Below are 23,286 nucleotides of genomic sequence, written 5' to 3' on the forward strand. Positions count from 1 at the left end.
ATGGACTATTTATTAATCTAAATCTGTAATGACAGCTTTGTCACTTTTTCTGAAGAAATGCACTTAGCTAGCCTATTAGATGGATATTTATGTAATACTATTCCAGTATAGAAGAAATACACCATTTAACACTAAGAGATTACATGTCAATTGTATTTGCTTTGGCTTTTGTTTTATGAACCATTAAGGAAGTTTGAAGAAATTCTGTCTTTTTGTAAAATTTGAAAGCTATCTTTTTAAAGGTCTGAAAAATAAACATGCATGATAAGATAGGTACAGGATACATTGTAAGTCAGAGGAAAAACACATGGTGTAAGTGTATGCCAAATGTTAACATTTGTAAGTTAAAAATCCCCCCCAAAGGTGCAAACAAAGCTGATATTGCTAAGAAAGAAGTATGGCTAATAGGGGAGCAACAGGCCCTCAGCTAACAGAAGAGATAGACCAGTTATCTAATCCAATGCTCTGTTTTATGAACACTTCAGGTCCTCAGAATTAAGCAACATGCTGAAGGCAAGTTTTGGGACAAGTCTATCTCCATCAGTTTCCACTCACATTCCTTCAGACTACTCAACATAGATGCACTTGTCAAGACCCTGCCACTAATGTGTTACGAATTAAGGATTGAGTACTTACACAGGGTAAACATGATTCCCTGGGCAGATGATGTAATGACAAATAGAAGACATTCAACCTCTGCATTAACTGGAACTACACTTTGAGAAGAAATAACATCATATGCATTCAAAAAGTCAATAAAGATTGAAGTATCAGATAATAAACACATCAACTGCAAGAACTGACATAGGATGATTGACGTGTGTGCGTGCGTGTGTGTGTGTGTGTGTGTGTGTGTGTGTGTGTGTGTGTAGACATAGAACGGAATGGGAGGCTGGACTGGGAATTGTAAGGAAGTTTTTCTTCAGGAGGTGGTATTTAAATTGAGGAGTAATGACAAGAATACGTCACATTTGCATCTCCAGAATATTGTTCTGAATGAGGCAACGGCGAGTGAGTGTCCTGGTTACGTGAATGGGCTAGAGGTGATCAAGACCAGTTCTCTCTGGTGCAGCTGGAGCATGCGGCTGAAGAAGTAGCCTTTGATGAGGTCAGAGATGTGTAGGCTGCTGCAGTTTACAAGCCCCTCTTACTAAAGCACACATTTGTCAGTTGTCAAGCGTTATCTGCTGGCCATAGCTAGAATCAGGCATAGCATTCCCAGTAATTACTGGCCTCTTGGCCAAGCCTGATGTCCCACCAGACAAGCTATTAATGGCAGAAGGCCCTGAAGCTTTTCCCAGTCATTTTTCTAGGATTCCAAGTCCATATTAATGAACATTTGAGCACATAATATGCAGTTGGAGGGTAGTTTGGCTAAACACCTTTCACCATATTGTACACCATAGTAAAGTGTTTACTGACTCCATGGTTCAGACTTACATTTCAACAGTCAAGAGTATAATTACCATGCCTACTTCCAAGGAATAATGGACATATTTTATCTCTAAGATCTCAGGAGGTCATCTTTCTCATTTGTAAAAGTTTTCAGTTGCTTCTTTGCTGAGCACATAAAATGAATTTACTTCTGAACTGAGACCTTGTGTGCCAAATTTTTACAGCCTTAACTGCAGTATTTTATCACTACTATAAATGGGTTTCAACTCACCTCAAACCAGTGAGAGTTGAAGGCAAGCAGCTTTTCTAATCTACTCGTTTCAATTCATATAGGATTTCTAAGTTTAGGCTAGGTCATTTAGATAATATTTCAAACAAACAGTCTGCATTTCTGTTAACTATAGTAAATCTACCATTTCACAATGCTTGGGGCAGCTAGCATGATTGTATTAGACGTTCCAATAAGTATCCCTTCAAAACAACTTCCTTTGTCTTTTGAAACTCACCAGATCTGACCCAAAGGCTCATGTCATCACTCAAATATTGGGTCATAGTAATCTGGAGTCTGTATTTTTAGGTTGATTTATTTTTCTAGTGGAACATCCTTGTTTCTAGCAATTATTTGAGGCCGTAAAATTCCACTGTGACGATGAATCAAGCTGTCAGCTCATTCTGCTCCAAATTAGAGAGATTGGGACATGTTTCTCCTCTAACAGGCCACAGTTTGTATCTCCAGGCTATACATGTCACCACTGTAGAGGTGACACCACATCTGAGTCAAGTTTGCCATTGCCTTGATGACTTGACTGAATGGGGACTATTCTCTTGGTGTTCTTGTGGCCCTCCATAGCCCTGTGGTCAGGCTGAGAAAATGAGACAAGGTGCTGAGAACAACCCTGTTGTCAGTCCACTCTCCATCAATATAACAAAATACTTGAAATGACCAACTTAAAAAAGGAGGCAAGATTTCATTTGGCTAATAGTTTTAGAGATTCCAATCCCTAGTCACTTGGCCATTGCTCTTAGCCTGTGATAAGGCAGAACCTCATGGTGGAGCCCTTGTGATTGATCAATGCCACCTCAACTCGGGGTGGCAGGAAGCAAATTGAGAGAGAGAGGGAGAGTGGGAGAAGAGGGGGTGGGGCTTAGACTCCTCATCCTTCTTTCAAGGACATGTCCTTAATGACCTTAATAACACTTCCACTGGGGCTTACTCATAAGGTTCCACTACTGCCTAACAGCATCATCAAGTCTTCAGTACAGCAGGCTTTGGGAGGATGGTTAATTAACCTGAATCTTCTTAGCTCACGAAAAACATTGCACACTTGTCTTACCCAAATGAATAGTTTATGGACACTTGAGAGGCATCACTTATATAGGAAACATCTTGAAAACTACCAACATTGTCCTTTATAGAGGACCATATGCATAGCTTGGATGGAAAATGTTTGAATGACCTGGTGACATCATGAGTGAGAATGTGACTAGTGCTTTAAGAGGTCAGCATGGATACTCTTTGCCTTCCAATCCTTCTAGTTTGCGTTGTTGGTCTATGGGGGCAATCGTGAGGAATAAGTCTACTGGGTCCTGCCCCTGCCTTCTTCTCCATTTGGCTGTGCTCATTGGTTCTCATTCTGCTTCTGATGCTTCAAGTGGGCCACTGTCCTGCTAGCTGGGCTGAGGGTTGTTGTGAGGCCTTTAGCCAAGGTTCTCCTGGTAGGAGTTACAGAAAGAATCTGTGGGGATGATGAGTTTGGGCTCCATCCAAATTACGCTCCTGCTGACTTTCAGAAAGCCACAGTTTCTGGCTGTGGATGGGGCAGAGCAACTATGGTTGTCCTAGTTTTCAGCTGGAGAGCACTCTGGCGAGCAGGTGGGCACCAATGTGCAGATGCCTCTGGCTCCTCCACATTCAGCGTCTTTCAGCCTGGTGTCTGCTCTGTGGCTTAAGTTGATTTTTTTCCTCCATACCTACTCATTACCGTCTGGTAAAGGACCATGATGTGGTTGTTTAACAGTGATATGGGGAAATGAGGAAATGTGGACTTGGGATTTGGGATGAAACGAAGACAGCAAACAATGGGCACAGATGCCACAGATCTTTTCTGAAGGTCTGCTCAGTGTCAAACCCTCTCCTAAATGCACCAAGGCAAGTAAGCTGATTTTTGCTGTCAAACACACCAATAGACTTCTTGACAGTGGCAGAGAGGGTAGGAAAAAGAAAGTGCTAATGAGAGAAAGCACAGTTAAATTCATTCTGGTATTTATAGCAAAACTTGCTTCTATCTTAAAGAAGTAATGATATAGCAGCCATCTTCCTAGCTTTCATTATAGTCTGCAAATCCTACCAGGAGGTAGGGGGACACCTTATATGATGCTTTTTTTGAAATAAGACCATAGAATTAACTAACAATATATGAGACTGGCTCAAGATTTTTATTGAGGCAGGGGAAAGATGGAGATGAATGGATGCTAAGATTCCTGACTCTATTCCCCACACCTCTGTAAAAGCACGTAAGACCGGACCACTTGAAGTTCTTATTACTACTGTTAATCTTACTGTTACTTTTGGTTAAAGTTGATAGTCAGATAAAGTACAGTTATTCATGGCCTTAAGAATTTCAGGAAAAAAATGTGACATACTTCTCTAAAAAGAAAGTAATTTGCTACTATGGAATACTACTCAGCTATTAAAAACAAGGAATTCCTAAAATTTGTGGACAAATGGATTGAACTAGAAATAATCATAATGAGTGAGCTAACCCAGAAGCAGAGAGACTCAAATGGTTTATACTCACTTATAACTGGACACTAGCCCAAGGGGCAGGTCCCACGAAAGTCTGCACCTACCAGGAAAGTGAGATAGAGGTGAGAACATCCTATTGAGACTCTAGGTGAGAAAAATATAGGGGATAGGGAAGTAGGTGGATCCAGAGGGTCCTTGAAACCTACAAGAGGAACATTATGATGGGTGGATCTGAGCCCAGGGGTTCTGCTTGATCAAAGGCACCAACTAAGGACAAAATGTGCAGTCATCATCAAACCCCTACCCAGATCTAACCAAGGGACAAAACATTCTCCACAGTTAAGTGGAGACTGGGGACTGACTTTCACAGGATCTCTGGTGCCCCATATTTGGCCATGTCCCTTTGTTGGGGAGGCCCAATGGCCCTTGGAGTAAGGATAGCGGACAACCAAGAAGAGACTTGATACCCTAGCACCATATTCAGGGGGAGGAGGTCCCCCTCGGTCACAGTCATAGGGAAGGGGGATTGGGGTGAAAGTGGGAGGGAGGGAGGAATGGGAGGATGCATGGGATGGGATAGAAAATGAGATGTAATATGAATTATTTTATTTTTCAATAAAATGTGTTTAAAAAAAAGTAATTTGCAATGGAGTCATAGTTTACTCATTTAAAAATTATTTTACTTCTAATTATGTGGATATGTGTATGTGTGCTGGGCCAGAAGAGGGCCTCAGGCCCCTGCAATGGGAGTTACAGGTGGTTATACAAACTGTTGCCCCAACCAAGGACAATGCATGCAGATTACCTAGACCCCCTGTTGTCATGTAGCAAAGGGACAGCTGATTCTCCACATGGGGGTGGTGGTGGCTGCTGCTGAACCTCTGACATGCACTCTGGTTCCCACGATTTGATCACTGCAGGATGGCCTTGTGGGCACACAGAGGACGGGGGTGCAGGGTATCCTGATAAGACATGATAGGCTGTGGCCAGAGAGTGGGATAGAAGCCACCCCCCTCCCCAATCATAGGTCTAGGGGAGAGGAATAGGGCAGAAGAGGGAGGGAGGGTGGGAATGGGAAGATAGGAGTGAGGGGGAGAACAATCAGGATATAATGGGAATAAATTATAATAAATAATTGAAAATAAAATAGAAACTTATTTTTTAAAAAAGCTTCTTGTATTAAAAAAAAATTCTTGACAATGGTGGTAGGAATCATCAAACCCTAGTCCTCTGGAAGATCTGCACTCACTTTAAGCCTCTAAAGCACATGTCCAGCTTTCTTTCAGTTTATCCTCAATCCCACTAAATAAGTGGTTTCTAGATTCCTTTGTGACCCTCTTTGTCAGTATACTGTACGAATGTGCACTACCACAAATAGCTAGATTTGTAAAAGTAAAATCCAACTTTCCACCCAACATTCCCCTGCCTCTGCTCACTGGGGGCTCAGCACCACAGCCCTCACATTGCTCTTCAGAATAACAGACGGTCTTCTGAACCCCACCACCCCACTGCTCTCTGTACTTGACCACTCAGCTCTCTTGTTTAACTAGGTTTATTTTGGATGTGCTTGGCTCAGTTCTCTTTCTGCAAGCCTACGTGATCCAGACAGCCTTGGCTCCCAGCTCAACTTCACAGGTCAGTTACACAATAAGTTACTCAGCTCTGGGAGCAAACAGTGTAATAACACAAGGAGCCAAGATGATGAGCTAATTGCTCTAGAATTGAGCTCGGGCTATCTGGCCAGTATGTCCTTCTCTCCCATAACCATAAGAATGTGAGCTTAATCATAGGAAAGAAGCGAGGAAATGCTAGAAGACACCCAAGAACGCAACCCACGAGGACAGGCGCAGACACAGCAGGTGGGGAATTCGACAACTTTCACCCTTTTCTCCAGGCAAATAGGAGAGGGAATGCAGTCTGCTCTGGAAAGGCGTGAGCATTTGGATGGCCTGTAGAGTTACAGCCAGACAGTCCTAAGTTTAGCTTTGGCTCTACAACTTACCAAGTTGTGTAACTTTGGGCAAATTACATAAGCTCCCTGCGTATTGCTTTCCTCATTTATCAAATGACAATAAGGGTTTTGGATAGCGAGGGCTATACTGAGAAGTCCAAGTTATGGGTGTGAACTATCTGCCTAGATCCATACATACCATGGACAGAACATTACACTGTAATCAATAAAATATCATCTATCCACGTCTGCTTCGGCTTCCATCATCAACAAAAGAATCTCAAATATGATGTTGGAATTACGTGTGTACGTATATTCTCAATCACCAGTTTTGACCGTGGTTGAAGACCAGTACTGGTCAGAACTTTAAAAAAAAATCCTTAGGCTTACTCCGGGACAGTCAGATGAGAAGAACTGCAAGTGGGCCACGTGATGTTTAATTTCCCAGGTGACTCCAGTGTGCAGCACGCACCAAGAACCGCTGGCCTACCTCTCACTTAAGTGACAGCAGAGAGAAAGGTTTCGTTACTTTCGTATCCTCATTCCTAGGCAGATACAAGTGCTCAGCCAATATGTCTTGACTGTCACTGAAAGATGGGGAGGGTTGTCCAAATTCTCATTCAGGCTGATGCATTTCTTGGCAGGTAGATTAAAAAAAAAATAAGGTACAGCAACACAGGGTTGCTCTTGTTATAGATGTATTAGATGTTCTTCTGTCTGTGACCAAATATCCTACAAGCAGCAGGTTAAGGGAATAAATGCACAGTATATTGGCAAATTGTCATATATTGTTTAAACTTGCTGAGAAGCTGGCTCTGGGAAAGCAGTTGCCCATTACCCTCACTTCAGATACAAACATATACCAAGTGTCCTCCAGGATCTATTGTTTGGGTATGTCCTGCCCTGACACCAATACCGAGAAGGAGGCAAGAGAAACGCACAACAGATGTAGAGTTAGAGCATCATGTCTTAACCATCTGTAAAAGGAAAAAACAAAAACAAAAACAAAGCCCCAAAAGCAAAAAACTCAGCACACTACCATTTAACTTGTTTTAATGTTTCTTCACAAATGGTGAAAATACTAAAGCACAGACAAGGAATAATCATAATGTTGTGACCAACATAAACACAGAATTTTAAGACTTAACAATGGGAACCCCTTGTGAGCATGCTCAGTATCATTGTGGAGAAGCAAGAGGGCCTCTAATTGTAACAATATTCATGGTTGTGATTTTTAAAAAAATCCAAATGTTTAATTAAAAACTAAAGCACTGTGTCTTGAGAACAGGGAGAAGGTGAACTATTTCCAACAGATGTTACCATTGTTTCTCCCAAGATATAAAAGCTCCCTGCACTGAGAGTGGGAATCCGGAAATCCAGACCTGCAAGCTCAGTCATGGCGGCATTGGGAAGTCCAGCTGACTGGCGCAAATACCCGAGTTACCTCCCCTTGCTGTAGTGAGCACTGGTTTTTATGGTGCTTTGCTATCTCCTGCTTTTGTTTTCCTCCTGTGGTCTATATAATGGTAGTTGCTATTAACTCCTTTACTTTTGCTTGGTACATACTTAAACTCAAAACCGAAGCAATTTGTTCATTCTCCTGACCATACCAGTAAGAGTAGAAAGATTCTGGTTTACGGTTTAAGGCAATGCATTGTGGGAAAGCATGGTAGCAGGAGACTGAGGTGGCTGCTTGGACTGCGTATGGAGGCAGGAACCAGGGGGAGATAAGTATCAATACTTAGCTCGTTTTACCCTTCTCCTCCTTTTACTCAGAATGAGACATTATAGCACCGGATGGTATCGCCCTCATCCAGCGTGGATCACCTCCCTCAGCTAACTACCCTGGAAACTTCCTCACAGATACACCTAAAGTATGTCTCCTTGGTGAGCTTCAATCCAGTCAAATTGTCAACGAGGATTCACCGTCACGGTGGAGATCTGAGAGTTGGGAGTAAAGAAAGGTCAAGTCTTTTCCCCTCCAGCTCACTCACTGGTCACAAGGCTTAGTCACTGCTCTTCCTCTTGTATTTTTCGCTACTGAGATCAGAGAAGTAGGATAGAAGATTCCATTTAGAAAATTCCACCAATTTAAAACCAGTGACTTCTTCAAAAGAGCGCCTTTGAGAGACAGCTAGACACTGCCTTTTTCCAAGGTCAGAAGGGCACAGAGTGATTCCTCTTGTAGTGAAGGCAAACAGGCCCACATTTGGGACTCTTGATATCTTTCAGTATCTGCAGAAGAGTCTTCCCAGAATCCCCTATGTACCAAAAATCTGTAAATGCTCAGGAACCTTATATATAATGATATGGTATTTACATATGTATTGTGCCCAACCTTTCATACCCTTTAAATCATCCCTAGATTGCATAGAATACATTTTGATATAAGTTTTAGGAAACAATGACGAGGAAAAAAATGACTATGAAAGAGAGCCTCTGACCACTGCAGTTAAGAAGAAAACCAAGTGTCAGAGAATATCCCTCCTACCGCAGGCTGCTGTCAGGCCCAGCCACCTAGAGCTTTGTAAGGAGCTCACTTATCAAAACATGACAGAATCTGCAGACTACGAGAAAGACATCAATGAAGAGATGAAGAAAACAAAAGGAACGGATGGCAGTTGGTCCATGTGTCTGCTCCTTGATTGAAGACAACACCAAATAATTTTCCCAGATGATTTATGATGAAGAGAATAAATCTTTGTTGATTGATTGTCATTGAGGCTTAGGGATGCCTGTTTTAGCACACACACACACACACACACACACACACACACACACACACACACACAAAACCACACACACATTATATATGTACTTTTTAAAAAAGTAAGTATAAGGGTTTCTGAGTTACTTTCTTCCCTTGAAAGGAATGAACAATGTTATAAACAAAATTGCTGAAATTTTATTTGATTTTGAGATAGGGCATCTCTACCCAGACTGTCCTTAAATTTGCTATGTAGACTAGGCTGGCTTCAAACTCACAGAAGTCCTCCTGCCTTTGCCTCCTGGTGCTGGGGTTGAAGGCACGTACAAACAAGCCAGGCAAAACTTGTTTTATGAGCTTTGTTACTTTTCACGCACACAATTTGGTTGTTTCCCTATTCGTCTGATCTTGAACTCCCCATTTGTAAAAGCTGACAGTGACAGTGAAGATGTCACCCAGGTTAAAGGTTTAGCAGAATGCCTATGAGGGATTAAAGTAAGGCAACTGGGTCCAAAACTGTGGCCTAGTACCCAGAACATTAGGCGACTATTTGTAAGTCCTAGGCACTAATGAATCCATTGTAAAACTTAGGTGCTCTTCTTTTTGAGTCAGATTTATTGAAATGTGTTTAGTGAAGAATTTGCCCCTCATAGTTGAACAAGTTCATACACACAGACATGACATTTTCAAACTCCCAGAAAAGGGTGCCTCATGTTTTTACATTTAGATAATATGTTATCTAAAATTAATCAAGATTTTCTTAGGTTTTGCTTTGTGTCTTTCTTATTGCATTTGTGTAGGCTTTTATGGGCTGGTAGTTTTCTCGGACATGTTTGATGCACTTGACAGTTTCAAGGAGTATTAATTTGACATTTTGTAAAATCTCTCCCATTGGGATTTTCTGCTATTTCCCCCTTGATTAGATGGTCAGTACAGATTTTAGGTAGATGACCACAGAGATAAGGTACCACCCTTAATGATATTTGGAAGGTATGCAATATGACATTATCAAGTCTGTTGACTGTGTGTGTTGACCTGGATACCTGGACTGAAGGAGTGTTTGCAGGTTTCTCCATTGCAAAGTCTCTTTCTCTCTGTCTTTTCTATACTTTACTATTGGAAGAAAGATACTATGTGTAGCCCACACTCAAAATATGGGCAGTTTGCTTCACTTCCTTAAAGGAAGACTATTTAACTAAGTTATTTCAAATTGATTTCTTTGGAAGATTTCTCCTGTTCCAATATTTACTCATCTATTTAATTCAATAATTTATTTACCTTTGTATGAATTCATAGCTATTTGTTATATTCTCTGTGTTATAAATGAATAATGTTTTACTTATATCTTAGCTCAGATTATCCTAGCCCTGAGCAATGGAAACACTTTTTGGGTGGTGTATGTATTCATTAGACATGCCGCCACTGAGAGGAGAGGTTTAGTTACTGGTCTATTGCTGTGAAGTGGCACCAATGACCAAAGACACTTACAAAAGAAAAGCACTCATTGAGAGCTTGCTTACAGGTTCAGAGGGTTAGTCCATGGTCACTGTGTGGGAAACAGATAGACATGGCACTGGAGCAGTACTGAAAACTTACATCTTATCTGCCAGATGGAGACAGAGAGAAAGAGAGATCAAGACTGGGCCTGGTATGAACTTTTGAGGCCTCCAAGCCTACCAGTGACACATCTCCAACAAGGTCACACCTCCCAATTCTTTGGTCTTAGCAGGCATTACTATCACTGTGATGAAATACCATGACCAAAGCAACATGGGGAGGAAAGAGTTTATTTCTCTACACCTCACTGTTGATCATTGAAAGAAGTCAGGACAAGAACTCAAGCAGGGCAAGATCTTGGAGGCAGGAGCTGACTCAGAAGCCATGGAGGAGTGCTACTTACTTGCTTGCTCCTCATGGCCTGCTCAACCTGCCTTCTTATAGAACCCAGGACTACCAGCCCAGGCATGGAACCATCCACAATGGGCTGGGCCCTTTTCCATAAAGCACTAATTGAGAAAATGTCCTATAGGCTTAAGCCTGATCTTATGGAGACGTTTTCTCAATAGAAGTTCTCTTCTCTCAGATGACTCTAGCTTGTATCAAGTTTAAATAAAACTAGCCAGTACAGCTCAAATGGTTTCATCAACTGGGGATCAAGTTTATGAATACATGAGACTAAGGGGGCCATGTCACTCAAGCCACCACAGGGTTGTGGCCTTAAATTTTTTTCGTTTGTTGCTTTTGAGTAATTTCTTACTTTCTATTGTCATAAGATGCTGCATACTTATATATTTCCTGTCATGTGTCAGCGAATTTAACAAAGGATCTTGATTGATTTTGGGGGGAATTATATTAAAAACCAAGATTTAGGGACTAGGAATAATAGTTACTGATCCTGAAGGTGTGGTTAAGCATTCTCGACTGTAATCATGAAGTACTTTTTATTTTTTCAGTTTTATTTCAAGACAGGATTTCTCTTTGTAGCCTTGATTGTTCTGGACTTGCTTTGTAGAGAAAGCTGGCCTCGAACTCACATTGATCCTCTTGCTTCTGCTGCTCTAAGTGAAGGGATTAAAGGCATGTACCACCAGAACTGGCTCCTTTTCAGTTTCTTTTAAAGTCATTTAATTTTTTTTTCAAACCCAGAGAAAGGCTGAAGTAGAACAATTCTGCTTTGCCAGGATCCCCTTTCCTTAATCTAGTCATGCATTTATCCATTTTCTTGCTTCTTTTATCTATCTTCTTATTGTATGCTTTTAATTATTTCATAATCTTTTCCCATGAGATTCAATTTTTCTTAAGAGTACAGGTCAGTGTTTGTACAGATGGTCCACATTTTGGTTTCCCTTGTGCTATCTTCCAGGTTAGTATGGCTTGCTTGTTTTCAGAATTATTGAATTTGCATTATGTGATGACTAGGAGATGGTCTCCTCGCAGTACAAGCAGCATTATGACCATTCTCCTTAGATGTCTGTGACAGCATCCCAGGGATGACAATGACAATGTCTTAAGAATATGACAAATGTCCCAAGGTGGCCTATTTGCCCCTTAGTTACTCTTGACACAGATTCTAGGTGAAGTATCCTTGTTATGGAACTTATTTCACCAGGAAACACACAGCGATGTGCTAGTAACAGTGATGCTAATTGTGGTAGCTTGTGTAGACTGGTTGTAAGTAGCTATCATTTCTGGTGGTACTTTGAGACTCTGTGATTATCCTGTTGCCCGACAAATTTTAAGGCATTGATTTTGGCACACATTGATTACTTGGTCCTTCTCCTTGGGTCAATGGTGCTTTTCTTATGGATCTGCCAGCTGAAAGTTTTCTGAAGAAGAAGAAAAAGAAAGTGTTCTCTTTTCTTCCTGCTCCTTTCTCAAATATGATGAATGTTTTTTTTTTTTTTTCAACTAATTGACCGGGTAATAGAGTAGATAACAAGCTATGTCCAAGTGAGCAGATTCCACATAGATTATAGGAAGTACACTTCAAGTTTTAGGTGTAGGCTAGCACTTTCTGAACAGGATTCCAAAAGCCCAGGAAGCATGCTTAGAGCTGAAAAATGAGGCCACATGAAATTAAAAAGTTTCTGTGCTAAAAAGGATATTGTTAGCCAAACAAACTGAGTGCTTACCAAATGGGGGGAATTGTTGCCAGCTCCACCTCAGACAGAGCTACATCTAGACTATATAAAGAATTTTAAGAATTATGGTGCTGTAGAGTTGGCTCAGCATTTAAGAGCACTAGATGCTCTTGCAGAGACCCCAGGTTTGATTCAACTGTCTGTACCTCCAGTTCCAAGGGATCCAACACCCTATTGTGGACTCCATAAAGACTGTGCAGGCAGGCAGCACATAGACATACATGCAGACAAAACACACAGACATATAAAATAAAATACAAATTAACAAAACCTGCCAAAATTAAGCACTGAAATTCCTAAGCTGTCAATCAACCAACGGGTAATGAAATAAACAGAAGGTTCTCAAAATAAGAAATACAAAGAATAACATTTCCTTGAAGTGTTTATCATCCTTACTCATCAAGGAGATGGAAATTAAAATCACCTTTAGATTATATCATATGCCAGTCAGAATGGCTAAGCTCAAGAAACAAAAGACAAAGAATGTTAGGGAGCCTGTGGGGGAAAGAGAAGGTCTTACTCATGTCTGGTGCCTATTAGGTGGATAAGCATGGAAGTGCACTGAAAAAAAAAAAACCTAAAAATAGAACATCATGTTACCCATCTACATCTCCCCTGGCCATATACCCCCACAGAAGTATATGTACATATTCTACCGCAGAGTTACTATTCCATCTCTGTTTACAGATGAGTAATTCACAAGGAAACCAAGCCAGTGGTTTATCAACAGATGAATTAATAATAAAGTATGGTATGTATCCACAAAGAAATATTAATCATCCATAGAGAAAAGTGATGTTATGGAGTTTGTAGGAAAATGGATGGCTCTGGCTCTGGAAATAATGAAAACTCAGAAATACAAAAACTGTATTTCTTATTTATATTTTGGTTCAAAGTTCATATGTATTATATATATGGGTATGTGTGTGGGTAAAGGATATGAAACTATAAAGAGACCATGAGAGGAAGTAAGAGATGCTGAAGAAGGTGGAGGAGGACATGTGTGACATGAAAGTAGAATGGAGGTTATGGGGGGAGGTGGATGGGTACAAGGGCAGAGGAAAGGAAAGAAGAGAATCCTGGAGCTGGAGGTAAAGGTGATTGTGAGCCACCCATTTGGGGCACTGAGACTGGGACTCTGGTCCTCTGAGCTCTTCATCACTAAGCCATCTCTCCAGCCCTTCCATTCCTTTCCACAGCCAACCATCTTCAGGCATACAGCCAACCATCTTCAGGTATACAGTCAACCATCTTCAGGCATACAGCCAACCATCTTCAGGCATACAGTCCAACCATCTTCAGGCATACAGTCAACCATCTTCAGGCATACAGCCAACCATCTTCAGGCATACAGCCAACCATCTTCAGGCATACAGTCAACCATCTTCAGACATACAGCCAACCATCTTCAGGCATACAGTCAACCAACTTCTTGTCTCCTTCCTGTTCTGTTGTTGTTTTATCATTTTCAAAACCAAGGACAAATGTAGATGTGCATACTCAGTAATTTCAATGTTTTGCTGACCCAGAAGGTAGCAAATAAACAGAATGGTTGTGAAACAGTATACCAGGAGATCGCTGTTACTTTATACAGCGCTGCTTTGGTCCTGATGGCTGTACAGTGCTCCATGTGCTTCCACACTCTAGGTTACTCAGCTAGCCTTCTGTGACTCTGGCATTTAGTCTGCTTCCAGGGATCAACGACGGCATGAGAACCACCATGGTTGTTTGTACACCCACTTGTTACTCCGACTCAAGGGTTTGCTTTCCAACATCTTGCTCTGCCTTGTTCAAGATTCAGATTTTTTTCCTTTGTCCAGTACATCTACTCTGTATTTTCAACCTAACTGTTAGTCACACAGTGGCCACCTTAGCTAGCGGATTAGCTGGTACAGAGTGACAGTGCTACGCTTACGCCACCTTAGGTCACTTAACAACAACTCCAAAACTCAAGAGTGGTAGGTAAGGCATGTGATTCAGTTATACTAAGGAGAAAACAAAAATGTTTCTAATAGAAAAGGCAAATTTACCATCTTAAGGAAATTTGTAAAAGGTGGGAAGCATGGCAAAATTGCTAACATCATTTACAAGAAGAAATGTCTCTGAAATTATGATGTGGAAAAAAATGCAGCTGTATTGGTCTTACTGTTGAACTCAGAGTGTACGTCAGAGCCACAGTGTGTATGATAGATGGACAGACATGGAATGATAGTGTTCTGGATTTCTGTAGGGTTAGGCATCCGTTGAGAGTCTCAGAACTCAATCCCCATGAATGAACAGACTGGTGTACTCTGTTTTGAACTTGTGAGTATGTGTGTTAGCCTTGGCTGTCCTGAACTCACTTTTGTAGACCAGGCTGGCCTCAAACTCACAGCGATCTGCTTGCCTCTGCCTCCCAAGTGCTGGGATTAAAGGCATGTGCCACCATGCCTGGCTGTGAGTATGTGTTTTTAGCTTAATGTCTAGAAGAGGCGTTGTGGGGTTCAAGGGTCAATGTACAGACAACTGTAATCCAGCCAGTCATGTGGTCTGCAAAGGTTTTACCATTTAGTTCTGACACCAGGGAATAAATATTTTCCCTTTCCTACAGCCTTGCCTAGAGAGTTGATGTGCCTTTGATATGCTAGTCTGATGGGTGCAAAACTGTTGCATGGTGTTGTGCATTCCTCTGGGTTGGTGTGCTCATTGCTGTCTGCAATTAGAGCAACTATGAATGCCTGCAGGAGACTGTCACAAGATTGGACTCATGTGCGTTCTTTCCTGGTAGGCCCATGGAGCTAATACAGTTTAAGGAGTCCCACATCTCACCTCCTCGAGGATTCCAATAGTTACCAAGGGCTGTGAAGAGGAGGCTGGTGTGCAGTGGGCTGTAACTTTGCCATGCTCCTGTAAGCAACCCCTCACTCATGCTCCTTTAAGCAACTCCAATAAGCACAGTTCACTGAGCCAGACTTCCATGGTATAACTTCCCTGGTCTGTTACTGCCTCTGTATCTGAGGTGAACAAAGCAGACTGCCTGGGAAAAGTCATGCAAGCCATGATCATTTTAACTTGAATCACCCTTCTAATAATCCAGTACCTTTCCTCATGCTTGAGAGCCATTTTTGATCTAAAAGTCAATTTCTTTCTTCATGGTGCCATCTCTTTTTCTAGCCCTTCTATTTCTTCTACTCAGATTTGCTAAGATCATCCTTACTGCTGTTGGTGCTACAGTACCCCTCTTGTCAATTACCCTTGAACACTGCTAAGTCAGCAGTCGAATTCACCATAAACTACCTCCTCAGCACAGCACTGGAGACCAAGGATGCATCTTGATTGGCGGAGAACTTGCCACACACACAGGAAGCCCTGAGTTTAAACTCATCACTACTGAGTGTAGTGGAACACATGTGTAATCCCAGATCTGGAGAGGTGGGTTAGAAGTTAAAGAGCATCCTCAGCTACAAAATGAATTGAGACCAACATGGGCCATGATAGATGATATTTCAAACAGAAATACCCAGACATGCCCATCATTCTGTTGTTTATTTGTTTATTCACTTAAGCGCTGACCGAGCACGGAACGCAGAGCCTCACACATACTAAGCAAGTTTCTATTACCAGGCCACCTCTGGTTTCCTTTTGCCTGTTACATGCTAACCTTCAGTTACTCCACTTCAACCAAAGAATTTTTTTTAAACATGTTCATTTAATTCAGGGTTTGGATTTTCAATGGTTTCTCTAAGCCTTTCTCTGCCTGTTTCCTTATATTTGCTCAACATTCATACATTTAGTCATGGAAAAATCCATGGCAGAATATCTTTCAACTTGTCATCAGGTGGACACCCATGCTGAAGGCAGCTCCCCCTCTTCCTTGTAGACAACGAAGGGAAAATCACAGTCTCCCCCATGAAAAGTTCCTTTGACTACTTTAGGTCAGGAGGATCCCTGTCTGAAAGCTTCTTATGCATAAATTTGTCTCCTTGTTTGAAACTTAAAATACATTAATTTATTTCCTTTTGGTAATTGCTTAAATTTTTAAAAAGTTTATGTGTTTTTCTGGACTACATTCCTTTCAAAGAACAAAAAATATTAGTGGATTTTATTATGCCTTTTGAAGCCAAAATACAAGTTTTTTTTTTTAATGTGGTAAGAGAGTAAACACTTCATACAATTTGATTAAAATCCATTGTTAAGTTAATGAATAAATAGGTATAGACTTCAAATCTCAGATTATACTTATTACTACATTCATTAAGTTAAAACTGTGATGGATCCCTCAAAACATCAGGCAAATTTATTCCATTTATTCACCCTCAAATAGTTAAACTATAATCCCTAACACCCAGATTGCTTTTGTGAAAAATGTCACCTGAAGATACTTGTTAGAAGGAGAAAGAATGTACCATCAACTATTCTTAGAATAAAATAGAAACATTGTTTGTTTATAGCCTGATAAAGAATAGAAGCCTCACTCCATAATGATAAAAGCACCCTTGGCTCCATCCTAGGTGATCAGACAAAGCAACTGCTTTTTGGTCATGGCTTAGTGTTCCATTTCCTTTATGAATACATTTCTTGAACTGACAAGGCCTAGGCCCTCCCTGGAGCTGGCTGAGATTCCCATCAACCTGGAAATAAAGTTCTCCTTTATCAGTTGTAAAACACAGATATTGATGTATCTAAACACATGAAAAGGAGTACAAAACTCTCAAACTACCCCCTCGCATCCACAACAACTGTTTATGACATAGCATAGATAAAATGTCTCAGATGTCTGCTTTTACTTGTCCTTAATTCCTCCAGAGATTGTCTAGACCCATTCAAAAAGAATCTGCATTGTTAAGATGGAATAAAGAGAAATTGTCTCCAAAAAATGACGTTTCGTTTCACAAGAAGAATTTTGGGCAGATCTTGGTAAGTTATTCATATCTTTTAAAGTTCACATTCTTAGCTTTTAAAATTACAAAATACAATAAACCATCTTTTTATCAAATCTTTCTGTTCTAATATTCTGTAAAAAATAATTTTTATTGTATGACTTCTTTATTCTTCTTGGACTGCATACACAATTTAATTAGAGAAAACATGGACTCTGAAGCTCTGAGTCTCACGAGCCATCTCTCTGTTTGAACTTGAGAACTCTTCAAATTCAACCCAGTAAACATTTACAAATATGTTTTTGTTTTTACTTATGATGGAGTTATGTCCTGATAAACTCATTCTCAATGAAACATACTGTTAAGATGAAAGTGTATTTAATGTTCCTTTCCCTACAAAACATCATAGCATCTCCTTGAGTCTAGGGCCTAGGTGCACTCTCTCTCTCTCTCTCTCTCTCTCTCTCTCTCTCTCTCTCTCTCTCTCTCTCTCTCTCTCTCTCTCTCTCTCTCTCTCTCTCTCTCTCTCTCTCTCTCTCTCTCTCTCTCTCTCTCTGTCATATATATATATGTCAAATATATATATTTAAGCAAGTGTCTCAAGCACAAGATTATTTTGTAATAAAACATTGCCTATCTCATGCAGTATTTTGCTCACACAGCACACTCATGGCATTGGTTGTTGACTTGAGTGTGTGGCCTCCTGGCCACTGAGGTTTGCTGTTGCCAAGAACTTCTGTATGCATATTGCCAATGCAGGAAAAGATCCCGATTTAAAACCTTAAGGTCACTATCGCCCCATGGTAGAGCCAGAACACTGCTAGCCAAGCCATCACAAGCGAGGAACATTTGCATATTCGCTTTATGATGGTGGCCCTCTGCTTTCCTTGTGGGAGCAGACAATGTAAAGCAGAGAGTTTATTCTCAAGCAAGCCCTTTAGTGTTGGGCGGAAAGATATGCACATACCAAATGTTACACCAACGTCTTAACAGCCTTCACATGAAAGGGAGAAGGGCGCGGGATCATTCCACTGGAGAGACCACAAGGACTCAGAAATGAGGTCATGCTTGAAATCAGCCACATCAGTTCAAGAGCACATAAGACCCACAATACAGAAATTTTGTAAATGAAGAGAAATGTTAGAATGTAAGAAGTGAAAACTCAGCAATTCGAAAGTTCTTGTCACCTCTGCCAGTGATCCTGTTGTCCTTTGAACCTCCCTCTGCCCTGGGCCAACCTTGTAAAGACCTTCATTGCGGGTATTTCTGTCGTGGCACAGCCTTATTACGAAGGGCCTGCCATGTCACCTTTTAATTCCCAGTGCCATAGTGAGCACCTGGCACACAGCAGAGAGCTAACGTCTCCTAAATGAAGGAATGAGCTGGATATTTCAATAGCACTTTGTAAAGTGACTCAAACTGATTTGTCAGTTCAGTAGGCTTTCTGGGTTCTGAGTACCTGGTTGGTATGTGAGTATATACACACATATAAAGGACTGGTGACATATGCTCCCAGACAAACCCAGCTGCCTAGAAGAGACTCAGAGCAGCTGAGAACCTGGGAAAGGACCCCCTCCAGCCTGTTGAGCTGCCTGCAGCTTGTTCTGTATGGTCCAGATTTTCCAACTGTCAGGCTTACGGAGGTCAATGTTGATGACGCAGCTGCCTTTGAGTCATTTATGCTCTTGTAAGTAGCCCCTCACCCATACTCTTGCAAGTAACCCTAGTAAACTCATTGGTTCACCAAGCTGCACTTGGGTGGTATCTGTACTTTGGTCTGCCGCCAGTTCCTTATTTGGTATGAGCAGATGTGAATTCACTCTTCCAAAGAATAATGTCACACAATACCATATCCCTTTTAAGATGATATCTGAATTGGAAGGAGTTTTCAAAGGGACATTCTTTTCGGGGTGTTTTAAAGATGTAGAAGAAAACCCTATTTTTCTATGTTTAACTCAGTGGATTTGTTCTATTGTCATCACTGAATATAGCTAAGAGAGCAAAAATATGTAAGATGTGCCCCACCCTACAACACATAAGTATTCACACTCCCCCCCACACATGCTCAGAGATATAGGCATGGGTGCTCAGCACACAAAGGTGAAGGTGCAAAAGAAATCCAGCTGGGGTAGGGTGCCGAGTGGGAAATAGCTCTGAAATGGACAAAAAGTAAAATCTAGACCATCAGAATATTTGCTATTGCTGCCAGAAAAATTGTCTATGACATCCCAAGAAGGACTGTGGTTTATATATAGCTGCAAAGGCAGAATATAAGAATACACAATTAAAATATCCACAAGTAAAGAATAAAAATATGTTGTTGACATTTTAGTTTTGGTTCTCTTATTACTTGTGTTCAAATTTACTTTTACTTCCTGAGTGTTTAGAATTTCCCCCTTACATCTCTGTTGCTTTCATCTGAAGTTTTACTGTATTATTGTGTTTCATCTCCTCAATCCACGGAAGAATGCTATTCAAGTGTCTAATGCCTCAGATAAACTACAGCTCATGCAGAATGTTTAAGAATTAAGGGAGTCATGAAAGAGGTCAACAAAGAATTGTAGGAGCCAGAGGGGTCACAGACACCAAGAGAGCACAGCTTGCAGAATCAGCTAAGCGGGGCTCACAGGGGCTTATGGACACTGAAGTGACAGTCACAGAGCCTGCATGGGTCCTCACTAGGTCCTCTGCATATGTTACCATTGTTAGCTTGGTGTTTTCATGGGACTCCTATCAGTGAGAGTGGGGGTGTTCCTGACTCTTTTGCCGGCTCTTGAGACCCCTTCCTCCTCCCCTAGCCTTGATATGAGAGTACATGCTTAGTCTTATTGAGTCTTGTGATGCTGCATTAGGTAGATATCCTTGGGAGGACTGCTCTTCTCTGAAAGGAAACGAAGGGGGAGGGGACCTAGAGGAGAAGGGAAGTGTTGGGGGAGGGGACCTAGAGGAGAGGAGAAGTGTTGGGGGAGGCTGGAAGGAGTAGAGGGAGGGCAAACCATGGTTGGGATGCATTGAATGATGAGAACAGTTAATTAATTAAAGACGTCTAGTAGGTAAGGCCAAAATAAGGTCCACTCTGCTGTGGCATAATCTGACAATTTGCAGGTGTTCTGTGGAGCAGCTACAGTGGCCCCACTGAACAGCTTGTTCTGCATTTTGACAAATTTCCTATGTGACCTGTGCATAGTGACATTTTAGAGGCAACACAGGCCCCCACAAAGAGAAGTTACTCCATGAACTTTTGTTACAGCTGGGATTTTCCTTCACAGATCCTATATGCTCTTTTCTGTATGTTGCTTAGGCTTACGTGAAAGTACAGGCTTGGAATCATGGCCTCCCTATTACATCTAGCCCCCTGATGTTATGTACTATAAACCAACCCCATCCCCTCCTTCACCAGCAGTATGAAAGGAAGGGACTGGGAACCACAGGCTTGAACTAGACATCATGCATGCTTTCCTTTGAGTAATGGGAATCTTGACTTCACCATCACCATAGTACAAAGTATTGTCCTAGGCTCCCCGGCTACAAAAGGAGATCGCCATCTCTCTCTCCTTGCTATCGTTTGCGCTCCACACACCGAGTAAGTTAGACCCAACAGGCATTTCTCTGTTTGATTTTACTTGTCAGCAGTGTCAGGCACCTTCAGACATGATTGCCAAAAAGTGTCCCCATCACCTATGTAACAACCACAGGGGAAGACACCTCCATCCTTTCTCAAACTTGACGCTATTGCTTCCCTTCGCTGTGAAGCTGTCTGTACTAGGCACAGTGAGGGGGGCATTGGTGATTACCTCGATGACAAGACTCCTTGCTGAAGCAACGACAGAGTCCGGATGCGTGACAAAGGACACGGCTACTTAAACGTTTAGGTAACAAAGGAACACGACATACCCACAGTGCATCCCAGACATCCCTCCTCACACGGCATGCATTCTTCATACTCAGAGTCCTGGAATTCACCTGTAGAGTGAGAGGAATGGAAAGTACAACTTAACCCCACTGGCTGGACGTATGCTCACTGCTATGAAGTCATGTTTGGTTTATTTTTAAGTGAAGCACAGAGCAATTTTGAAGCTCCAAACCATCTTGAAAAAGGATGTCATATACTTTAAATTCCTATATTAATTTAACAGACTACCATTCAAGTGGGTACAAGTACAACAGGCTTAGACTATATTCCATATAATGAGTCTTTTTGTTTGTTTCCTTGCTTGCTTGCTTGCTTGCTTGACTTTGTTCTTTGAGACAGGGTCTTGCTATGTAGCTCTAGATGAGCTGAAACTTACTATGTAGCTTATGCTGCCTTAGACTCATTGCCTTCATTTCCTGAGTACTGAGATTATAGCCATGAGCCATCATGATTGGCCATATAACTAATTTTAAAGTCAAGCTAGTAGATTGGGTTTATTAAAAAGGCAGTTCTCTGTCTGGAAAAGTGGAATTAGTTACATAAATGGACAGACTCTATATCTGACCTACTAAACATATTTAAAGTAAAAAAAAAAAAAAAAGATTGTCTCTGTAAATGGGAAGGAGAAGTAGAAAGAAGTGCTTAATTTAAAATATCTTGAACCTGTCTTCAGCCATGGCCCAGCCATAATCCTTATACCGAGGAGTTCTTACATATAAGAGAGCAAACATCATCAATGGTGCTAAACTTATCATTTTCTAATATAACAAAGAAATTGAACAGTGACAACAACACACAATTCAGAGCATTCAAAAATTTCTAGTAGATATTGGTAGACTGATTCTCCTTGCTTCTCATGGCAACCCTGCTTGGTGTTATTCTTCTCCCTTTACAAGTAAAGCCATTGAGGCATTGAGAAAGGAGATTGGGTTTGGCCAAGGTCTCATACCAAGTAATTTGGGAGAAAACTGTTGGGCAAGACTTTGAGATTTTGACCTCAGCTTTTGTCTGTTGTCTGGGAAAATCCATGGAAACGTTGCGGGGCCAGGGGAAAGGAAGGGAAGGTACCCCTCCCCAGACCCACTCCCTAACTGAGTTACTCAGAGTCATTCTAAGTGTTCATATTAATGCCGTGACAATCGAAAGTAAGATAGTCAAAGCCTCCCTGATGGCCAGCAGTACAATCTCTCTTTCCACCTCTTGGTGCTGAGCAAGACCATAGGGAAGTCTCACCTTGCCCACACTCCAGCTTCTGGCAGCTGTCGCTGGTCGGCACGATGAAGTAGCCGCTCATGCATCTATTGCAGACATGTTGGTTGTAGCAGAGCTCACAGTTGTCTGGGCAGGGCAGGCAGACATGTTCCTCGGCAGGATAATGGCCCACAGGGCAGTTCTCCCGACATTCCCCCTGGTACAGGAAGCGTTCCCGACCATGCTTGTCTGGCCAGTTAGAGGGGCATGGAAAGAGAAAATGCAAAATGAGCATGGAACTCATATAATGCAGGATTTTTAATTAAAAAAGAGAAACAGCGAAGTGCTTTTGTTCCTAGTGGACCAAAAGGATCAAAACAGATTTAATAAAAAGTGCGATATCTATATCCTTATTGTTGAAAACTTTTCCTCTCAGGGAATCATTTTACATGATTTTATATATCTGAGTGAGCAACTTCTCTTTGGGATGTCATTGTAGAGCCATAGACCATGGTCTGCGGGTAGCTACAGTTCAAAATGTGTTTAACTCTCCCAAGGGCCCCTTTTGGTAAAGGTAGACCCTCGCAGACATGGGGGTTACAGAGATGCGGTAAGAATGACCATGTGCTTCATGGCAGATACACTTGACCAAGCTTAAACTCGAGATGATTTGGAATCACTATTAAAATCACATGCACGTGCTGACTAAGGTCTGGGGTTTTTGCAAAGCTACTAATTGTTCCAAGGACAACACTATTGACACCATCAGTCAAACACACTTCCACATCATCCCTAAGGGTTTTATTTCTGTCAGCACTGGGCTCTGTAAGTAAAGAACCAGCGATTTCCCAGCATGACAGAACAACCTGGGAATTTATTCCTG

General features: G+C 41.5%; 1 protein-coding gene across 1 annotated transcript in view; it reads right to left on the reverse strand.

The window, feature by feature from the left end:
- Positions 1-23,286, reverse strand: part of Pcsk5 (proprotein convertase subtilisin/kexin type 5) — a 426,655-nt gene that overhangs the window by 64,575 nt on the left and 338,794 nt on the right. The window contains exons 23-24 of the mRNA XM_051146218.1: positions 22,446-22,652; positions 21,194-21,262 (exon numbers count right to left, since the gene is read on the reverse strand). Of these exons, the coding sequence (XP_051002175.1) occupies positions 21,194-21,262; positions 22,446-22,652 (276 nt within the window). The remainder of the gene's footprint in view (positions 1-21,193; positions 21,263-22,445; positions 22,653-23,286) is intronic.

Source organism: Acomys russatus, chromosome 5 (genome assembly GCF_903995435.1).
Source record: "Acomys russatus chromosome 5, mAcoRus1.1, whole genome shotgun sequence".
In the NCBI taxonomy this organism is placed as follows: domain Eukaryota; kingdom Metazoa; phylum Chordata; class Mammalia; order Rodentia; family Muridae; genus Acomys; species Acomys russatus.